This window comes from Morus notabilis, unplaced genomic scaffold, assembly GCF_000414095.1.
Source record: "Morus notabilis unplaced genomic scaffold, ASM41409v2 Scaffold109, whole genome shotgun sequence".
In the NCBI taxonomy this organism is placed as follows: Eukaryota; Viridiplantae; Streptophyta; class Magnoliopsida; order Rosales; family Moraceae; genus Morus; species Morus notabilis.
This window is the reverse complement of record NW_010363046.1, coordinates 385,025-403,952: the sequence shown is the minus strand read 5'-3', so window position 1 is coordinate 403,952 and position 18,928 is coordinate 385,025. Positions and strand designations below refer to the sequence as shown.

At 34.0% G+C, this 18,928-nt stretch overlaps 3 protein-coding genes across 3 annotated transcripts; 1 reads left to right on the top strand and 2 right to left on the bottom strand.

The window, feature by feature from the left end:
• Positions 1 to 2,967: 2,967 nt before the first annotated feature.
• LOC21400354 (serine carboxypeptidase-like 50) lies at positions 2,968 to 4,545 on the bottom strand. Its single transcript, XM_010103419.2, has one exon. It carries the CDS (start codon positions 4,427 to 4,429, stop codon positions 3,086 to 3,088), a length of 1,344 nt encoding a protein of 447 aa, XP_010101721.1. The 5' UTR covers positions 4,430 to 4,545; the 3' UTR covers positions 2,968 to 3,085.
• A 6,947-nt stretch (positions 4,546 to 11,492) lies between these two features.
• On the top strand, positions 11,493 to 13,868 carry LOC21400353. Its single transcript, XM_024169105.1, has 4 exons — positions 11,493 to 11,959; positions 12,047 to 12,128; positions 12,239 to 12,355; positions 13,609 to 13,868. Exons 1-4 carry the CDS (start codon positions 11,838 to 11,840, stop codon positions 13,657 to 13,659), a joined length of 372 nt encoding a protein of 123 aa, XP_024024873.1. The 5' UTR covers positions 11,493 to 11,837; the 3' UTR covers positions 13,660 to 13,868.
• Positions 13,869 to 14,129: 261 nt separating this feature from the next.
• LOC21400352 lies at positions 14,130 to 18,470 on the bottom strand. The gene is made up of 2 exons (XM_010103417.2): positions 18,287 to 18,470; positions 14,130 to 16,515 (listed from the first exon to the last, which is right to left on the bottom strand). The coding sequence occupies exon 2, from the start codon at positions 16,480 to 16,482 to the stop codon at positions 14,467 to 14,469; it is 2,016 nt and encodes a 671-aa protein (XP_010101719.1). The 5' UTR covers positions 16,483 to 16,515; positions 18,287 to 18,470; the 3' UTR covers positions 14,130 to 14,466.
• Positions 18,471 to 18,928: the final 458 nt, after the last annotated feature.

The window sequence follows — 18,928 nt, the reverse complement described above, 5'->3', positions numbered from 1 at the left end:
CCACCACGTGGAATCTCGTGACCGTTACCATCCTCACTCTCTACCTCTCCCCTTGCCTCGCTGGTCCAATCCCACGACTCCCTCATCGCCCATCTTCGAGAAGCTCTGCTTAGACAAAAGGGGGCAAAAAAAGACTTTCAAATCTTTTCCTTCGAGTCTAAAACTATATCTCGCCCTCTACTCCAATAGCGCTAGCATGAACAACGCCCCCTCCTCCGATGGCAATCCTCCCCCGACGAGGTGCAAGCACAAACCACCCTTTCCCGCGACTAGAAATCTCAAAACTTGAGAAATTCTTCCGCCAAAATATCCGATATCGTCTCCGATTGGCGCTAATTATGGGTCTGTCATAGCTCTGGATTTCCACTTCTTATTCATCTTCTTGTTGCTCGTTTGTCAAGAGACTGAGGGTTGTTCTTTTGGAGTGTGACTTAACTGTAGTTCTTGAGTTGAATTTGAGTTATAACTTGAGTTGAAATTGTAACTTGAGTTTGTGTTTGGTTGTGTACATTTGAGTTATAGTTTGAGATAAGAATATTTTTGAGTTTGTGTTTGAGTGAGTCAAAACTTGAATTTGTATTTAGATAGTATTTTAATAAAACCCCAATGGTGATGAAAAATTTTAATAGGGTATATGAGTGGGGTTTTATTTGTCTTTTCGTTATCAACGCATAGAAAAAAAAATCATCTCAATCAAGATTAAAACGAAAAAATTATAGCATTTTTAAGAATAGAAAAAATAATGTTCATTAATTTGAGTTCGAGTTTCTGGACTCGAGTTTAAGAGGAAACTTGAACTCGAGTTTTAGTCCCAAACTCGAGTTCAAATTTAAAAGAACATGAACTTGTTGCAACACATTCAATTATTGCAAGTATTAAAAAGTTGTAGTTTAGGTTTTTCAATATTCAAGAACTTTGTTTTTGGTTTTTTGAGATTTCTGGTGAGGTTTCAAAGTCAGTAATTTCTCTTCATCAGTGGGTTGGCTTCAACATCTTTAATTGCTCTAAACTCATGCCTACAAATATGGCAGTTGTTCTATGGAATCATTATCACAAAAATCATGAAATGTTTGAGAACAAACATTTTCTTTTCCGTGAGCACTCCTTTGAGCTATTAGAGACGCTTGGCTTTTTTGATAAAACAATCACCTCTGAGAAATTTTCAAAGAAAACGAAGACTTTATTCAAAGAAATTTTAAAATTTTAAAAATTCAAAAGAAAACTAGAGATACTTCCTCCTGCTTTGCTCGTAAGACCGGCATCTTCATCATCCACATTAGTGTCTTTTAGAAACAAATCATATGATCTACATGTTTGTAAAATTGTTAGAAGTTTGACGTGTAATTGATAGAAGTACTGAAATTACAATGTCGGATAAGCTCGAGGGTCAGCTTTATACTATTTTTAAGGAAAATAGTAGAAAACAGACCAATATGAAAAGTTTAAAAAAATATATAGGCCAATTTTTAGTTATAGAAATTAATATGTCATAACTTGTCAAGTTATGGTTCATAACCAAATAAGTTATGAATAAACTTGTCAAGTTATGGTTCATAGCGAAACAAATTATAGACAAAAATTGTGAATAATTTGTCAAGTTATGGTTCATAATCAGACAAATTATAGACGAAAACAGTAATTTAGCATATTTATTAACTTATGTAAACTATTAACCTATTAATTTTAATTCATTTTAAATCTTGATCTATTTATCTCTTTCTCTCTATTTTTAATTATAAGAACCAAAGTGAAACAACTCGTATTCTTTAGACATTAAATTTAGAAGGGCTTGTTCTTTTCACAAGTTTTGGGCCGCTGATGAGCGAGGAAGCCCCAGAGGAGATTGAGATTTGAGCCCAAATAGATCTCTCTCATTTTAACCCTTATCATATGGGGTGCTCTATAAATAGCCACTAGGGTTTTCATCGTATGAGCAAAAAGCATGAAAGAAGTAGCCGTGGTCAATTAGAATCAGGTAAGCGTTGCATTTTTGTGTTAAGCATTTTCTCTCTGCCCAAAAGAACACAAGGAATTTTTGGGCTGTGGCAAGTAGGGGAGAGCAGATATGAAAAAAGTGGCTCTGAAAAACCTGTAGGTGCTCTACAGGGTGCCCTGCCATTCTAGCCCTGCACATCAATTCCTCAAAATGGCATCATAGTACGGGTTTTGTGCTACTTGGGTGGTTTTGGAATCGGAATTTTGTTTGGTCTTTTTGGAGGTTCTCTAAACCTCTTGTAAAAGCCGAATATTCCTTTTTCTTATTCTTCCCAATTTTCCTCTTCACAAATCCGCCTCCAAGCGCCGTTACATTAGTTGTCCTTCCTTTACTCTTTCATTTAAAATTTGTTTTTTTTTTTAATTCAAAATTTGCGTCATCCAAAGAATGGGTGGAAATGTTAGATTTTTTTTTTTTAATTTAAGAACTTGATTTATTGAAGTCACTAATCTTATGTACTCTTCAAAAAAAAAATTTGTTCAAGAGACGGTTTTTAAGAAACTCCAAAATCCAAGACCCATTTTTTTAGCGTATATTTTAAAAGAGATTTAACATATGCGAGACCTTAGACTACAAATTAATGCATCTTAGGATAAATTGGGAGAATGAATTCCCAATAGAACCCAACACCGCAATACATGAGCATAACATAATGAAATATATAAACTGTGTATGGAACAACTTTTTGGGATCGTTAAATCGACAAAGATCCAGGAAAAACTTTTTTTTTTTTTTTCCAAACACATATTATGTCAATGTACATACAAATTCCGTAACTAATATAAATTCATAAACCTTTTCCATGGATCACCTATTCTCTTATTCACTTTATATTTTATGCGTTTAATTGGTGTATTCATGTGATTTATATCATAATTCGTGATTCTTAATTGGTGTATTCATGTGATTTATATCATAATTCGTGATTCGTTACAGTATTTTTTCACATAAAAAATACACATAAATCAAGAATAGTTCTGAATCTATGAACTAAATGTTAAATCGTGCATGTCCATTATTTGATTCACTAACTCATACAATTACAAACCAATCCACCAACAAAACTCACTTCTAAATTGCATTTGGCCCCTAGAAATTCCTTGACACACAATGATAATTCTCCTTTTGTTCACCCCCAAACAACCCTTTACCCAAAACCCAATCCTCAATCATGGCTTGAGCACTCAAAGGCTTATCTGTAGGCACCAAATGCCCAGCCCCCAAAACGACAACATTACTCAAACTTCCCCATCTTTGCACATACCCCGCAAGCTCTCCATTCACCCTCCAAACTTTCCTCTCCGCCCCCAAAAACCTCTTTAACCCCTCCCACTCCATCGTGTTCACCCAGGCCTCCGTCGAAACGACACCATCCCGCAGGTCGTAAAACCCTTGGTAAAGCAAAACCTTGCTCAGCTTCCTCACCAAAAACTCCACTTTATACTTCACACTCTTCATCACGTCGTCGTTCAGCTTTTCCCCAACCAAGTCACTACAAACTTCAAAAACGACATCTCCCTTCACCCCTAACGCCCTCCTAGCCTCGTCGTTTCTCAATAACTCCTCCACCATCTCGTCCTTGTACGGCTTCTGCTTCGTGTAGTCGTACAACGTCGCCAAACCCGTCATGTTACTCAACAGCCTCAAAACCCCCGATCTCGCCTCCGTCGCCTCGCCCCATTTCTCGTAGTTTACCAATTTCACCGCCTCAGATTGAAGCTTCTCCAATTCACTCCTCTGCTTGTCGTTTATCAAACCAGAGAAATAAGCATTCAAAGCATGGGTAGCCACTTGGGTTACCGGATCAGTCAACCCGTTCCCGATCGCCACGCCGGCCAAATTCACCCTGCTCGCCCGTCCCGGATTCTCCAAAATGTAGTATCCAATCGACGGGACGTACTTCCCGGCGTAGCTTTCTCCGGTAATGTAAACGGGGCGGGTTTTGAACCCCGGGTTTTCAGCGAGAAACCTCGTGATCGCGGTGAAAAGGTGTTGGGCAACTTTGGTCTGGTCTTTGGGAATATCGTCTGGGGTGACGGCGACGCTGAAGCCGGTGCCGACGGGGTTGTCGAGGAAGAGGAGGCCGAACAGGCGGTTCCAGGAGCCGGGGTTGGGCTGGAGAGCGAGGGGTTCGTGGGGGAGTCTGTTGAAATTGACGCGCCAGGGGCCGAGCTCCAAGAAGTTGGCGATCATGGAGGAGCAGCCGGGGCCGCCCTGGAGCCAGATGAGGAGGGGGGATTGGGGGAGGGGGTGGGTGGGGGATTGGGCCTCGTAGAAGGTGTAGAAGATGGAGGAGGAGTTTAGGGAAGGGGTGACTGGGAGATAGCCCGATTTGGTGGGGACGGCTGAGGATGGGACGAGGGAGGAGGAGGAGGACGCTGTGATGGCGGTGAGAAAGAGGAAAAGGAGGGTGGTGGAGAGCGTTGACTTCATTGGAGTAGTGGTGAGGGTTTTTTTTTTTTTTTTTTTTTAGTTTGTGAGTGTTTTGGGCAGTTCGCATTGCGTATACTACTAACACTATGTGGCCGATATTTCCGGGGGGGGCGGCAAAAAACTATCAATATTTTAGGGAAAAAAAGGGCAAAAAATTATGAGATTGTTCGGTTATATTTTTAAGTTATAATAATTTAAGTATACATTTTGAATTAAATTTGAGTTATAATTTAAATTTAAGTTCGTGTTTGGATGTGCACATTTGAGTTATAATTTGAATTAAAAATCTATTTTAGTTTGTACTTGAATAGGTCAAAACTTGAATTTGTATTTAGATATTATTTTAATAAAAATTCAATAGTGATAAAAAATTTTAATAGGGTATGTGAGTGGGGTTTTTTTCGTTTCTTCATTGTGAATGCATAGAAAAAAATTATTTCAAACAGAATTAAAATAAAAAAATTATGACGTTTTTAATAATAGAAAAAATATTATCTATTAACTTGAATTTGAATTTAAAAACTTAAATTAAAGAGAAAACTTAAATTCATATTTTAGTTCAAAACTCGAATTAAAACTTAAATTTAAATTCAAATTTTACAAACAATAAAGGTAATGAGTTTAAATTTTGTTTAAGAGTTACTCTAAAAGAATAAATCCTATGTAGTCAATAGTAGTAATATTGAAATGTCAAGCTCTAAAAAAAACCAAAAACAAAAACAAAACAAAAAAGGGTTTGATGAGAATGGGAATCTTTTAAGTGCAAGTTGCCAAAAGATAACTGACAGGAGGAGCGGGGAAATATGAAATTAAAAGCAAAGCGTGTGGTACAATTATTGGTCGCGTCACTCGTGTACATGATCGCAAGTGTTCTGAACGTGCATAGAGAAAACAGTGCTTTGCACGTGCTTTTTGTTAAACTAAAAACAAATGGTCCGTTTAGTTCATTGATTCTAATTTTTAATTCGAGTTGAGATATGACTTTATGTGAAAGTTTTTTATTATAGCAAAAAAGTTAGATGTGATTGTTTGTGAGAGCTTTTTACTGTAAAAAAACTCGAATTCTAAACTCAAATCAACGAAATGAACGGAGCCAAAAATAGTTAATGCTTTCAACTTCTTTAAGAGAGGTTTAATTCATGAATTAGAATTATTTTTAATTTATATATATATTTTTTATGAGAAAAAATATTATAACGAATTATGAACTATGATTCAAATTATTGTTTAAATCCTCAAACCAAATATCCCCTGTGTGTGTGTTTTTTTTATTTAAAAAAGTAATTATTTTAAGTGTTATTTTCTCTTCTTTTAGTAAATTATTTTAAGTGTTAAGGAGTGTTCTTGATTGAAATTGGGTAGTTATTGAAGAGTTTGCACTTATATTAAATATAATAATAAATATACATTATATTGTAATTATATATATAGGCAAGGTCTTTAATCCGGCGGTTACTGTTTGCCGGACTGAAACGGCAGATGTACAATTCTATCATTTTCATGTATATTTATATATAAGGTGTGTATATTTACATATAAAGATGTATATGTTAAGTTATAAGAAACGACAATGTATATTAATCCTCAAAATATGTATTTTTTATAGCAATTAAGTGAACACATAGCATAAAAATATGTATATTGACTGATTTGTTGTATTTCATGTTAATGAACGTAAGCGACAATGTATATAGCGAAATATGCTTTTAGTATCTTGTGTTCTTGATAATATTAAAATGACACCTCAGCATTTTTAAAAATATATTCTTGGTACTCTGAAGTTGATTTTTATGATGTAAAATGACATTAGTACTCTTTTACTTAATCAAAATCTAATAAATCTAGAAAAAAAATCATGAACTTTTTATTTTATTATTTTCCTTTAAATATTTTAATGTCTTAAAATATTTTTATTTTTTTAAGAAACTAGTAAAAGTAGGCACGTGCAATTGCATGAATTTAACTGTTATATTTATTGTCTATTAGAAAAATAATTTTATGATGTAAACAAATAAGTTCTAACTAATCGTCATACTCTATTATTTTTCTTAACATTTAGACCGCACAGCTTATTTTGATGGGGTGAGTTTTGTAGATTCGGAAGCCACGTTCAGAACGTAATTCAAATATTATTTAATTTAATCACTTTTTTTAAGCTCTAAGTAAGAGAAAATAGTAGATAACAAATAAGTAAAAAGTACAAAAAGTGAAGAACATAGAAGGAAACACAACTTAAACCGTTTTTTCTTAAGACTTAAGTAAGATAAAACAATAGATAACAAGTAGATTAAACATACAAAAATTTATAAGGGCATAAATAGAAACACAAAACTAGTACATAACACGTAAATAAAAAGTACAAAAGGTAAATAACATAAATGGAAACACAAATTAAACCCTTTTGTTTTCTCAAGCCCTAAGTAAGAGAAAATAGTAGATAACAAATAAGTAAAAAATATAAATAGTTAAGGGTACTATAAAGAGATAAAAATTAGTTGACACGTGCTTGCTTCATCACATTTATTATATATAATAGATATTGATTTTTATTTAATGCAACAAGCGGCACTATTTTTTATGAATATTATATTTTTTATGATTTTCTTTATTTTTCGTCTTTAAAAAATAAAATAAAATAAAAACGACGTCAAAAATAATGAAATTTTGCATACACAATCCTTACATTTTTCTAGGCATGCCAGAAAAAATTGCCTCAAAAATTGACAAAAAAAGTAAAACCTGTCAAAAAGCCGCCGGCTCACGTAGTGGGGCGCGCCAGGGGCCAGCTCAGGGGCCGGGATGGGTAAAAAATGTACAATTTTATTTATTTTTTACATTCTAAAATTAATATATGATTTTTAGCAATTAATGCAATAAGTGGCACATTTTTTTTGATGAATATTCTATTTTTTTATGATTTTCTTTCTTTTTCATCTTTAAAAAATAAAATAAAATAAAAACGACGTCAAAAAATAATGAAATTTTACATACACGATCCTTATATTTTTCGCCTACTGTAAAACTGTAAAAGCTGCTGCTTTTACTGAGCTCTTTCCCCCTCCATAAACGATTAAGCCTCACTCTTTTTTTTCGCTAATCAAGGCTCTCTTTGTTTTGTTCAAAAAAAGAGCTTTTTTTTAATTGGGTTTCACATTTTTTTAATATATTTTTTTCTTGCAGCCATCTCCCTTGTCTCTCACATCATCCCTTGTCTCTCACATATACACGTGGCCACCAACCTCACTCTTCCTTCTCCCTTTTCTCTTCATTCAACACATGGCCAATAAAAGCTGCCACTTGCAGTGTACGGAAGCTAGCACATGTGAATGCTTCTGTAAGGATGTGATGAATCCCACCCGTCCATTTTCATCAACGACTGAAAATCACTTACCAGATAAGTCAGATAAATAATTGCTGCCGGACTAAAAACATTTTCATATATATATTATAATATAATATAATATAATTATTATTTTAATTATTTCAGTTACTATTTTAATAATATTATTATATTCTATATCATAATTATATAAATATATTATATAAGAACGAGTTTATGGTGGGTTGAACTTCCGGGCTCCATTAACATTGACTTTTCAGACTCAAGTTTCGAAGTAGTTGCAGTTGGTCATAAATATAGTTTTTGTTAAAGGATTTTTTGTGATATGTAATGTTAAACATTCAAGTTCATGTGCCTTGTTCGGTCAATAAATTAAAGAACTACAAAGTTGTTGCAATAATAAATGAAGTACAGAGTTGTTGCAATAATAAATAAGACGTTTATTTTGTGAATTTAGAATCATGATTTATTATTAATTTTTAAAATTTAAATTTTTTTATGAGAAAAAAATACTATAAAAAATTAAAAATTATTATCCACGAACCATAATTAAAATTACAGTAAATCCTCATTTGTATTGAATATTGTTGTGACTTGGGACTGGGAGTGGTTAATAGAAAATTGTCGTTGGCTCCTCGAGATCTCGGATGGATATAATAAGTAATAACAATGTTGGAGATCTTATTTGAGTTTCAAACGATGGTTTCCTCTCACAGCCTCGGTGACTCGCTGTATACAATATTGATAAAGTTTCTAACAATAGAGAACGCTCCATTACTCTTAAGGGGACTGCACTGCATACTGATGCAAAACGAGTTTTACTGGTGTAACTAAACGGCACAAAACTAGAAACGTTGTAGATGGTAGGCAAAATATTAAGAAGAAAGGAATTAACTAACAAAATATGCAGATAAAGAGTAAGCGTTAATTTTATTCTTTTCATTAAAAAAAAAAATCATTTTTTTACATATAGATTTCTCTCCATTTCTCTCTCTCTCTCTCTTTTCTTTTCTTTATATTTTTGTCTTCTCGTTCACTTCTCTTAAATTAGTCTCTTTTACAACTGATACACGTGATACCCCAATGAAGTTACGACACCGCCTATTTATGGAGTGGGTATCGTTAGCAATTGGCATGCAAATTTGCTTATTTATTTATTTATTTTGTAAATTTGCTGATTTTTTTTTTTAATCACAACTTGCTATAGTAGCTCACATATTGTATGTGACGACATCAAAACTGGAAAACGATAAATAAAGTTGAAAATACTATAAAATATATACAAATATAACCAATAAACTAGAAAGACGATTATAGGGATTAGGACGCAAACAACAAGCAATACTGGGACTACAAAACAAGCAATACTGGGACTTCAAAACGGCAACAAAAGCATAAAATGACAAGACAACAGTAGAATACTGACAAACGACATCAATAATTACAAGGGAGGGGTATAAGTCACGGATAAGAAAAAAAAAAGAACAAAACAAAAAAAAAAACTCGAAACCGAAAGTAGAAAGCGATTCTCTAGGGAAAAAAAAACCGAGAACTTTACATACGAAGGAAGCATATAAAAAAAATCGAGAAAATTGTTTAACTTAATTTTAAGACGTATTTATTTCACGAGTTTAAACTCATAATTTTAATTATATATTTTTCTTATAAAAAATTTAAAATTTAAATGTTAAAATTAAGAATCATTAATTTAAACGTATGAGCTAAATGGGCCCTTAGAATGTATGTTTTCACATTTTTACTCGTTACTCTTATTTATTATCTTTTTATCTAATATAGTTATTTGACTAAAAAAAATATCAATTAAGTGTAAAGACTTCAAAAGATAAAAATTTAAACTCAAACACTTTTAGAGATTTTTATCTCATTCTCTAAAAAAGAAGGATTATTTATATTCTCATACCATGTATTTTATATTTATTTAAAAAGTATATCATCCACTTTTAATTTTATCAAAAGCATATCTTTGAATTCAAATTAATACATAAATCTATACTTCCTCTCGCTCAAAACTTGAGTTGACTTGTTAAATGACCAAATTATTCTTAAAAGGTGATTATGTAATTATTTGTAAATAGAGATGGGCGTTATATACAAATAAAGATGACATGTTTTCCTATAAGAATGAACCCCGCAAGCCCCGCCTCGAAAAGAGTGAGAATGCAGAATAATAATTAGGAATGGAGGCAAAAATGGGGACAAAAACTTATTTCCGAATTGTAACGGGGCGAGAATAGAGGAAGTACTCCTCGTCCTGTTACAGCCCCGATATACATTCATATAACTGTATATTTTCATGTAAATAAATATGTATAATATTAACTTTCAAAACATAATTATTCCTCTTGATGTTTTAATACTAAGATTTAGTTTCTATATGTTTAGAATTTGGTTTGTTTTGTGCAACCATTAACTTTGATTTTAATTTATAGTGAATTCAACTTATTTTTTGAAATGCGTTATTTTATTAGATTGAGATTAAGACGGGTATGAGGAAGATTCTACTCTACTAACGAGAAATTCCCAATATCAACCCCTCTCTTTTTAAACAGGGATATAGGCAAGGATGGGGACGGGAAATCCCCGCCGCCGCCTCGTCTTATTGCCATCTTTATATACAAACTCACTTATAAAAATAATATTTCACAAACTATAATACCGAAAAGGTATAAGTTTATATATAAATTATAATTTAAAGGTATGACTTGTAAGAAAATTGTAATTTAAAGTTATATTTTGATGAGATTAAAAGGAATGATATACTTTCTAAATAACTATAAAATAAGTTATAAAAAGTAAATAATCTAAAAGAGAAAGAGCAATATTATAGACACCGGTAAGCATCATCATCTAATCGAAAGTGAGTCTCACAGTGTAAGATTTATAGGTGAGGTCCAGTTTCTATTAGATAGTGATACTTAGAGCCTATTCTTTTGGAGTGTGATTTGAGTGTAGTTTTTGAGTTGAATTTGAGTTATAACTTGAGTTGAAGTTGTAACTTGAGTTTGTGTTTAGTTGTGTACATTTGAGTTATGATTTGAGATAAGAATCTTTTTTTGAGTTTGTGTTTGAATGAGTCAAAACTTAAATTTGTATTTAGATAGTATTTTAAAAAAAACTAAATGGTGATGAAAACTTTTAATGGGGTATATGGGTGAGGTTTTATTCGTCTTTTCGTTGTCAACGCATAAAAAAAATCATCTCAATCAAGATTAAAACGAAAAAGTTATAGTATTTTTAAGAATAGAAAAAATATTATTCATTAATTTGAGTTTGAGTTTCTGAACTCGAGTTGAAGGGGACACTTAGATCCCGTTTGGTTCATGGATTAGAACCATGAGATTAGAACTATTTTCGATTTACGTGTATTTTTTGTGAGAGAAAATACTGTAGCAAACAATGAACCATGATTCGAATCAGATAATGAATCCTCTAACCAAACGGGCTCTTAAACTCGAGTTTTAGTCTCAAACTCGAGTTCAAACTCAAATTCAAACTTAAAATAACATAAACTTAAATAAAATTAGAATCTCGAATTCAAACTTTAAAAAACATAAACTTAAATAAAATTCAAATTCAAATTATTTTTTTTTGAGTTTTTTAGATAGCCAAACACACCCTTAATTTCTAAATAACTATAAAATAAGTTACTAAAAAACCTAAAAGAGAAAAAATAATGTTATAAGACACTAGCGAGCAATCTAAAGTGAGCTTCATAGTGTGGGACTTACAGGTGAAATGTGGTGCTTAGCACAGTTAGTGTCTTTTAAGCATTTTTCACAGAAATTTGGTTGGAGATGGACTGAAGGCTGTTCGTGAAGATTACCCCCCGAAATCAAGACCATCTCGTCGGACTATCTTCTTTGTGTCAGCGACGTGCGAAACGAAAAGGATTTGCCGTTTCCATTTTCCTTCTTCTTCTCGAGGCATTGGAATCCACGGAAGTACAGTCGAAAACTGTGGGAATTTTCTGGCCATTTACTTAAAAGCACACCAGGTGTTTGATTAAATGCCTACCTGAAAAAAAAAAATCTTCGCTTTGGACCAGCGATGATGAGGCTATACGACGGCTTTGTGGAGCTTCTAAAGATTCAGAAGCTCCGAAGAATTGTGTCGTATACCGGATTCTACTTCTTCGCGGCGGGCTTGAGCTACGCCTATACAAACAATACGTGAGTTGAATTGTACTCCTTTTTGTTCTTCAAGTTTTGGTCTTTTTTTTTTGTGTTTATTTGGGTTTTAGGTTCTGGGTTTTGCAGAACTAGAGCTGGGTATTCTCGAGGCGATCAATTCTATGCGTCCTACCCAGCTGGAACGGAGCTTTTGGTGGACACTACAAAGGTTTGAGACTGCAGATTAGTTGTTTGATTAAGTGACACTTGCATATATATATATATATATGTGTGTGTGTGTGTGTGTGTACATATAATTTGTTATTTTGGGTTCTGTAGTTGTACAAAGCTGCGCTTGGGAATTGCTTTGAAACGGAAGAATGGGGCTCAATTGAGTTCTCCATCATGGCTAAACACTTCAACCGTCAGGGAAATTCAGCATATGAATACCATTCTGTAAGTTGTTCTATTTCCCTATCTACTTCAAGAACGTGTCATCTTTTTCATGCATATAATAACAACTTGGTTTTATATCTTTGTTTTTTAGAGTGAGGTCTGGTTTGATTATTTCATGTTGTGTTATGGACTACATTTGATTATTATTATTATTTTTTATTTTTTTTATTTTTTTGTCTTTTTTGGTCCCCAGTCAAAGTAAATAACTCACTTTAACTAACAAGATTATCAACTTTTTATGGAGATTAGTATGATAGGTTGAGAAAGATTGAATTTTGTGAATGGTTGAACTATTTGTATTGATGTCATAAGGTACAATATAGACTTGAATACAAGGTATACATGAAAAGGAAAGAAGTAACAAATCTCCTAGAGTCACAAATGTTTAAGGGGAAAAAAATGAACCATTTACAAATCCCACAAATCATGAAATTGAATTTGTTTAAGTTTCCTTATCAATTAGGACCGCAAAAGCAGAAATTTAAACGCTCAGATCGTGAATAACTAGTTTAGATTTATGGATACGGTGGTTTCTACTTCTTTCAATGTCCCTCTAGAACGATGCTTCTCAACCTTTAGTTGTTAATGAACTGGATGTGGTTATCAGTAAACTATTTCTATTACAAGTGCCCAGCATGAGGGTTGTTTGAGGCAGTCAGGCTCAGGCCTGTGGTTTTGCTCCCACATGGTCTGGGGTTCAATTCCGCAGGGCCCCCTTCCGGTGAGTAACCAAGAGTTTCAAGCTTCTGAAAGATTGTAGAGTTTAGCAGGGTTCGGTTTCTAACTCAAGCCCACCAAGTCGGTTTGGGGAATTTTGGGGCTGTCAAAAGGTTATCAAACTGTTTATTTGCTTTCAAATGGTATATACAAACAATGACAGTTGTGGGTGTTACATGTGGTGTTGTAGTCTGCTTAAGATATGCTTTCTATTCTTATTCAATATATTAGAATCTAGAGATGAAGATATGTCTTCTCTCATTATCTCGAGGTGATCGGTGGAGGTTTCTTTTGTATTTCATTTGTTAATAAATTTGGTGTATATTTTATGCTGTATCAGCATGCTGACCTGAAAGTTGATATTCTAAAACACTCCTCAATATCTTCGTAGTTCATAGTAGATGGTCCTGCCTCATAAATATAATTCGACGATTCAAATGTTTTTGACTTTCTAAAGTTTTACTGTGTCAGCATTAAGAATTTGATTTCCATGGCACTTACTTGCACATTTCTCATTTTCATCTGTGTGCTTACAGCAATACATGGCACACATTCTCTCTATGGGACAACTTGATGGAAGTGGGTAGAAGGGGATGATCATTAGGCTATCGGATGAATCCGACAGTGAGAAATATTAACCTCAATCCAACTTATTTGATACCAATCAAGTTAATGTTTTTACTCCAGCTTTCATGTAATTATGGAGAGATAATTGTTTCTCTTCATCTTCCATGTTTTCTCAACTGTCATGTCTATGTTTAAAGTATAAAGATCTATGTTCTATTCTTATTGTCGACCTAATTTGTTCAGATGGTGAATTTATTTTTGCAAATTTTGATTGGGTTTCAGTGATGTTAAAGTATATTTCCTCAGATTAAAGTGGACAGCTTGCTTTCTCTTTTAAAAGCAAAAGTCCCAAGGTTTCTCAAGTTTTCAACACACTGTTAACATTAACGCAGAAGGTGGCTTAGTTCTAGTAGTAAAAGTGATGTAGGACGTGGAAAGAGAGAACTTTGGGGAGAAGAAAAAGATGAAGAGTGGAAAAAGAATATAGATGGAGTCAAAGAGAGAATTTCCAATAATCTGCTACATTATCAACTCAAAAGTCCGCTGAAACACAACATAATCGAGTCTATGTAGAACCTATCAAATCAAAGGCCAAACGAGAACAACCGGAATGTGACATGAGGTAATATGGTTTTATCTAATCAACTCGAAACCTCTCCCACTGCAAACACTAAGAGGATACCAATAGAAGCCTAGTGAAAATATATATAAAGACAATCCAAGCATAATAAGAAACCTCAATAATAAACATAATCTTCATCCCTAAAATAGTTCTTGAAGCTAAGCATCCAGTGAACATTCTAGGTCTCATCTCCTCTGCTTATATCTCATATCTTTCCATGTTCCCTTTCCTGTTCAAAGAACTGCGTTCCCAAACCCAGATGGTTCATCAGTAGCCAAATGTGAGTCAAAAGTTCTCCGCTTCTACTTAGTTGCTGCGCATGTATGGCGGGCAGGCAATTAATGGCAGCAAAAGACATCAATTCTACCCACACTCTGGCCATAACCTCCCACCTCTTCTGCTCCATAGCTCTTAGCTCTTTAGTGAGGATGCACGCATCAAACAACAAAGACTTGCTCATGTCTCCCTTCACTTTAGCCGATCTGTATGGTGTTTCTACCTTATTCAGCTTCTCACAGGCCTCCAAATGGCGCAATATTGAGTGCTTTTCAAAAAATCTTTCGGCCTCTGCCCGAGTGTCTTGGAAGGTTACGCCCCAATTTCCAAGATCTGGGTGCAACATTTTGGGCTGTGTGACCAGTAGATAAAACATATAGTCTGAGACAAGCTTGCAAATGTTTTTATGCTCTCTTTGAGTGCTTGACAACAGGTCTTCCTCCTGATCAAGCTGATAACAGAACTCGGTGGCCAAGTGCCAAAGGAGAAGGCTCTTCATATAATCGAACTCTTCAATGCTCCATTTAAGTTTTGTAGACTCGGGAGTGGTACTCCTACTCCGCAAGAGGGCTGAACTACCCCTTTGTGAACATGCTTCTGCCGCATCCTTTAAATTGTCTGCATTCTCAGATTTTGTTTTGAGCTCATTGAAAATAAAATCCTGCAGATCTTTAGTGACAGGAACTGCGGAAGAAACAAAGGCTGTTCTCGTCCTGTCTATATATCCTTCGAGATGAAAATTACTTCGAATCAACCTGCAGAGTACTAGCCTTGGGCGGCTACCTAGGCAATAGCTGATCATATCATACTGGGAGACTGACCTGGACCATCTTTTTTGTTTCAGCATAAATGCAGCTATACGTTTTCTCCAGGATGATTCTCCGCAAAGGGAGCTCCGTTTAGAAAGGATGAGCGTTGGTATAAATGTGATATCAAGTAAAATGGGTGCAACCATCAATTGGTAGGTAAGATTAATATCAGTATCACTATAATCATCCTTCTTAGCTACGTAAAACAATATATAGGCAGCAATTATAAAGGCGAAACAAATAGATCGCAAAGAGACCTCAACCCTGTTCTGTGCTGTAGCCGCCTTGTTATGGAGAAAATCGTTCAAGATGTTGAGCTCTAACTCAACTAATCTAAAAGCATTAGCTGATTTGTTAAGTCTCAGGAAAAACTCCCTGCTCTTTTCTCGATCCTCGAAGCTCACAGAAGAGCCAGCTAAGAGGACCTTGAATGCCTTCAAGTTTGAATATGCTTCTTCCTTCAATCGGAAATCATTGAATTCTGTGTTGGAGTTCTCAGAGTTAAGCAGCGTCATATTCATCCGGTCTGACGGCATTCGGATCACCTGCGCACCCGTCGTTGGTGTCCTTGAGAATGCCGTGACAACCTCTTCATAGTCAGGTCCGGGGTTCGGTTTGGGCAACAAAACTTGTCCAAAACTTTCAAAGCCTGCATTGAGAAGAGAATTCACTCTTTCAAAGCACTTGATAACTCCCACAAAGAACACCAGGAGCGTGGCGGCCCGTAGGTTATGGCTTTTGGCTACTACGAGCATAAACAAGCTATTGGCAGTAAACACAAGCTGTAGAATGACCCCAGCAAGTTGCTTCAGCCAAATACCTCTATCCAAGAGGCTGTCAGTTGTTCCAAGATAGACCAAGAAAAACTGTCCCCAGAATACAAAAATTTCTCTATTTTCTTCGGAAATGGAGTTGGAGTCCTTCACGTCACTGGGGCTTTGGATGGTTTGACCAAGAGCATAAACGGGTATCCAATCTGATAGCAAGAAGACGGACCAGATCAATATGTGCACCCAGACGGATTTGTATCGCTGCCTCATGGATGGCAAGAGCGCTAAGGTAGGCTGTAGGACGATGCTCAGGATAACACAAAACCGTAGATTCCATAAATCCCATCGCTCATAGTCATTATCCATGTTTGCTTCTTAATTTTCTCTGCTCCCAGCAAACTACATGCATACGTAGAGTCCGCATATGGATCATGAAGGTAATATTATAGATAACAAATTACTAATGACTTAAAAATAAATAAAAATAGTGGACACTTGGCAATTTTGAGACCACAAGTGAAACGGTAAGGACTCTAATTGATCGTCACAGATATGCCAGCACCACCAATCGTAAATGGTAAACAAATTAATGAAACATAAGTTGCATAATTGATAGGTGCAACAGCTAGAAAAATGAAAATTCTCAATATTCCACCACTCCAATCCTATTGTTGTCATTTCTTTTATATTTCCTGTCACGGAACCTTGCCAAGTGAGTGGCGTCACATACAACTCATACTTTATAAAAGTATTTTCATATTAAATTTTTCTAAATTTTCGTTATGTCTCCACCTTATACGAAAAATTTTAACTGTCTTATTCAATAATGAAAGTATGTAATTATAATCCTATTTAATTAAAAAAATGTCTTTAGTTTTTCATAGTGCTACAATAAAAAAAAAAAAAATGTAAAGAAGGAAAGTTTAACATATCTAAGAAGATATTAACTAATTAGTTTTCATCAAAACCCCATAATGATTTCAAATATTAGTTAGTCGGTTTGTTCAACGAAATCTTTAGAGAGTTTTAACTAACAAGTTCGTAAAGAATCGTTAAAGCTCAGTTAAGCCCTTGTAAATTCTAATTGGTGGATTACAATTTATGTAATAGCAAACTTAAGTCGTTCAGCATCGTCATGATTGCATCTAAGGAAGTCAAGTAAGTAGAAACTTACAACACAAGTATAGTATATTTTTGTGTGATGCTTGTTTATATACAAAAAAAAAAATAAAAATAAAAAATAAAAAATAAAAATAAAAATAAAAATAAAACAAATGCGTGCTAGGCTCTTACTTTATACTAAAAAATTTCATGTGCTATGTTTATGTTATTAATAATATTTATACAAAGCTATCATAAAAGGTAGAGATGAACACATAAATGAAATGTTTTCTATGTTAAAAGCATGATATTAAATAACAAGCACATAAAGTTGTAGTGTTGGTTGGGTTAAGATTGTATAGACGAGTCTGACCTGATGGGTGATGTAGAAATATTTTAAGGAAGTTTTATTGAGAAATTATTTTCCTTATGTAAATAGTTAAGATACTTTAAAAAAAAAAAGGTTCAAATTTTCTCATATTTTCAGTAAAGTGTTTAGAAAATAACTACAAGTTTGGTTTAACAATTCGAGCCTGAGCTTTGATATATAACTATCAAAATTGAAATCAATAGAACACTTAAAACTCTTAGGTGTCTCTTAGGTGTTGTTTGGTGTAAGAGTTCTATAAATCTGATTTAGAATCAGTGTTTGGTTAGGATGGTTCCGATTCAATGTTTAAATCTTGATATGATGTTTAAACCATGAATCACCCCCTTAATTTTGAGTGGTTCAAACCCTTGATTCTATTTCTTGTTTTAGAACCATGATTTGGACTCAAAATCATGAATTATGGTTCTGATTCTAAAATTAAAATTAGAATCACCCGGATTTGAACTCTCATACTAAACGAACCAATATATTGTCCTAGAATTTCCGAGACTCATCTCATTCTGAAATTCATGGGAAACAGGCAAGCCTTGAAGCTAGTAACTAGCTATTCTTAATTATTAGAAACAAAAAATGAAACATAACAGAATCGGAATATCCATAATCTAACGTAAAAGATCATGAGTTTTGATATGCAAGATCACAGATCAGAAACAAATTGGAATGAAAGAGAGGTTTTACCTGAACTGGAATTTAAGCAACAAATGACCTGCTTCTGCTTCTGTCCTATCTCATCAGCTTAAACAAAGTCAAACTAATGATAGAAACAAACTAAAGAGTTGATCATGGTTTCTATTGCAATCCTCTCTGGTATAAAGGACTAGCTTCTGATCCAGTTTTAACCTGTGCTAGCTGCTTCTTTTGACCATCTAAAGGCACATTTGGCCACATTTGTCGATGATTTTTACCTGTTCTGGCTGCTTTTTTTTGCCCTCTCTTTTTTTTTTTTTTTTTTTTTTTTTTTTGAAGATTTCTTTTGACCATCTCCTTATTCATTTTTCCTCTTCTTCTTTTATTATCATTACTTATATTGCTATTATTATTGGATTCATGAATATTGGGCGAAATTTACGCCACGACGCTGCACTTAATACTTTTTTTTTTTTTTTTTTCAATCTCTCTCACACATAATACACGCATTCTGTATTATAAATATACATATATATAATTAAATATGTGTGTATGTATATGTTTATATTATTTTCTAGGTTGACATTGGGCTTTGCAAGTGAGAACATGGAAAATGGGCTGTGAGTTGTCATGGAAATCTGAATATCTTGTCTTATTCCCATGGATTCTTTACTACCATCCTTGGGAGCTACA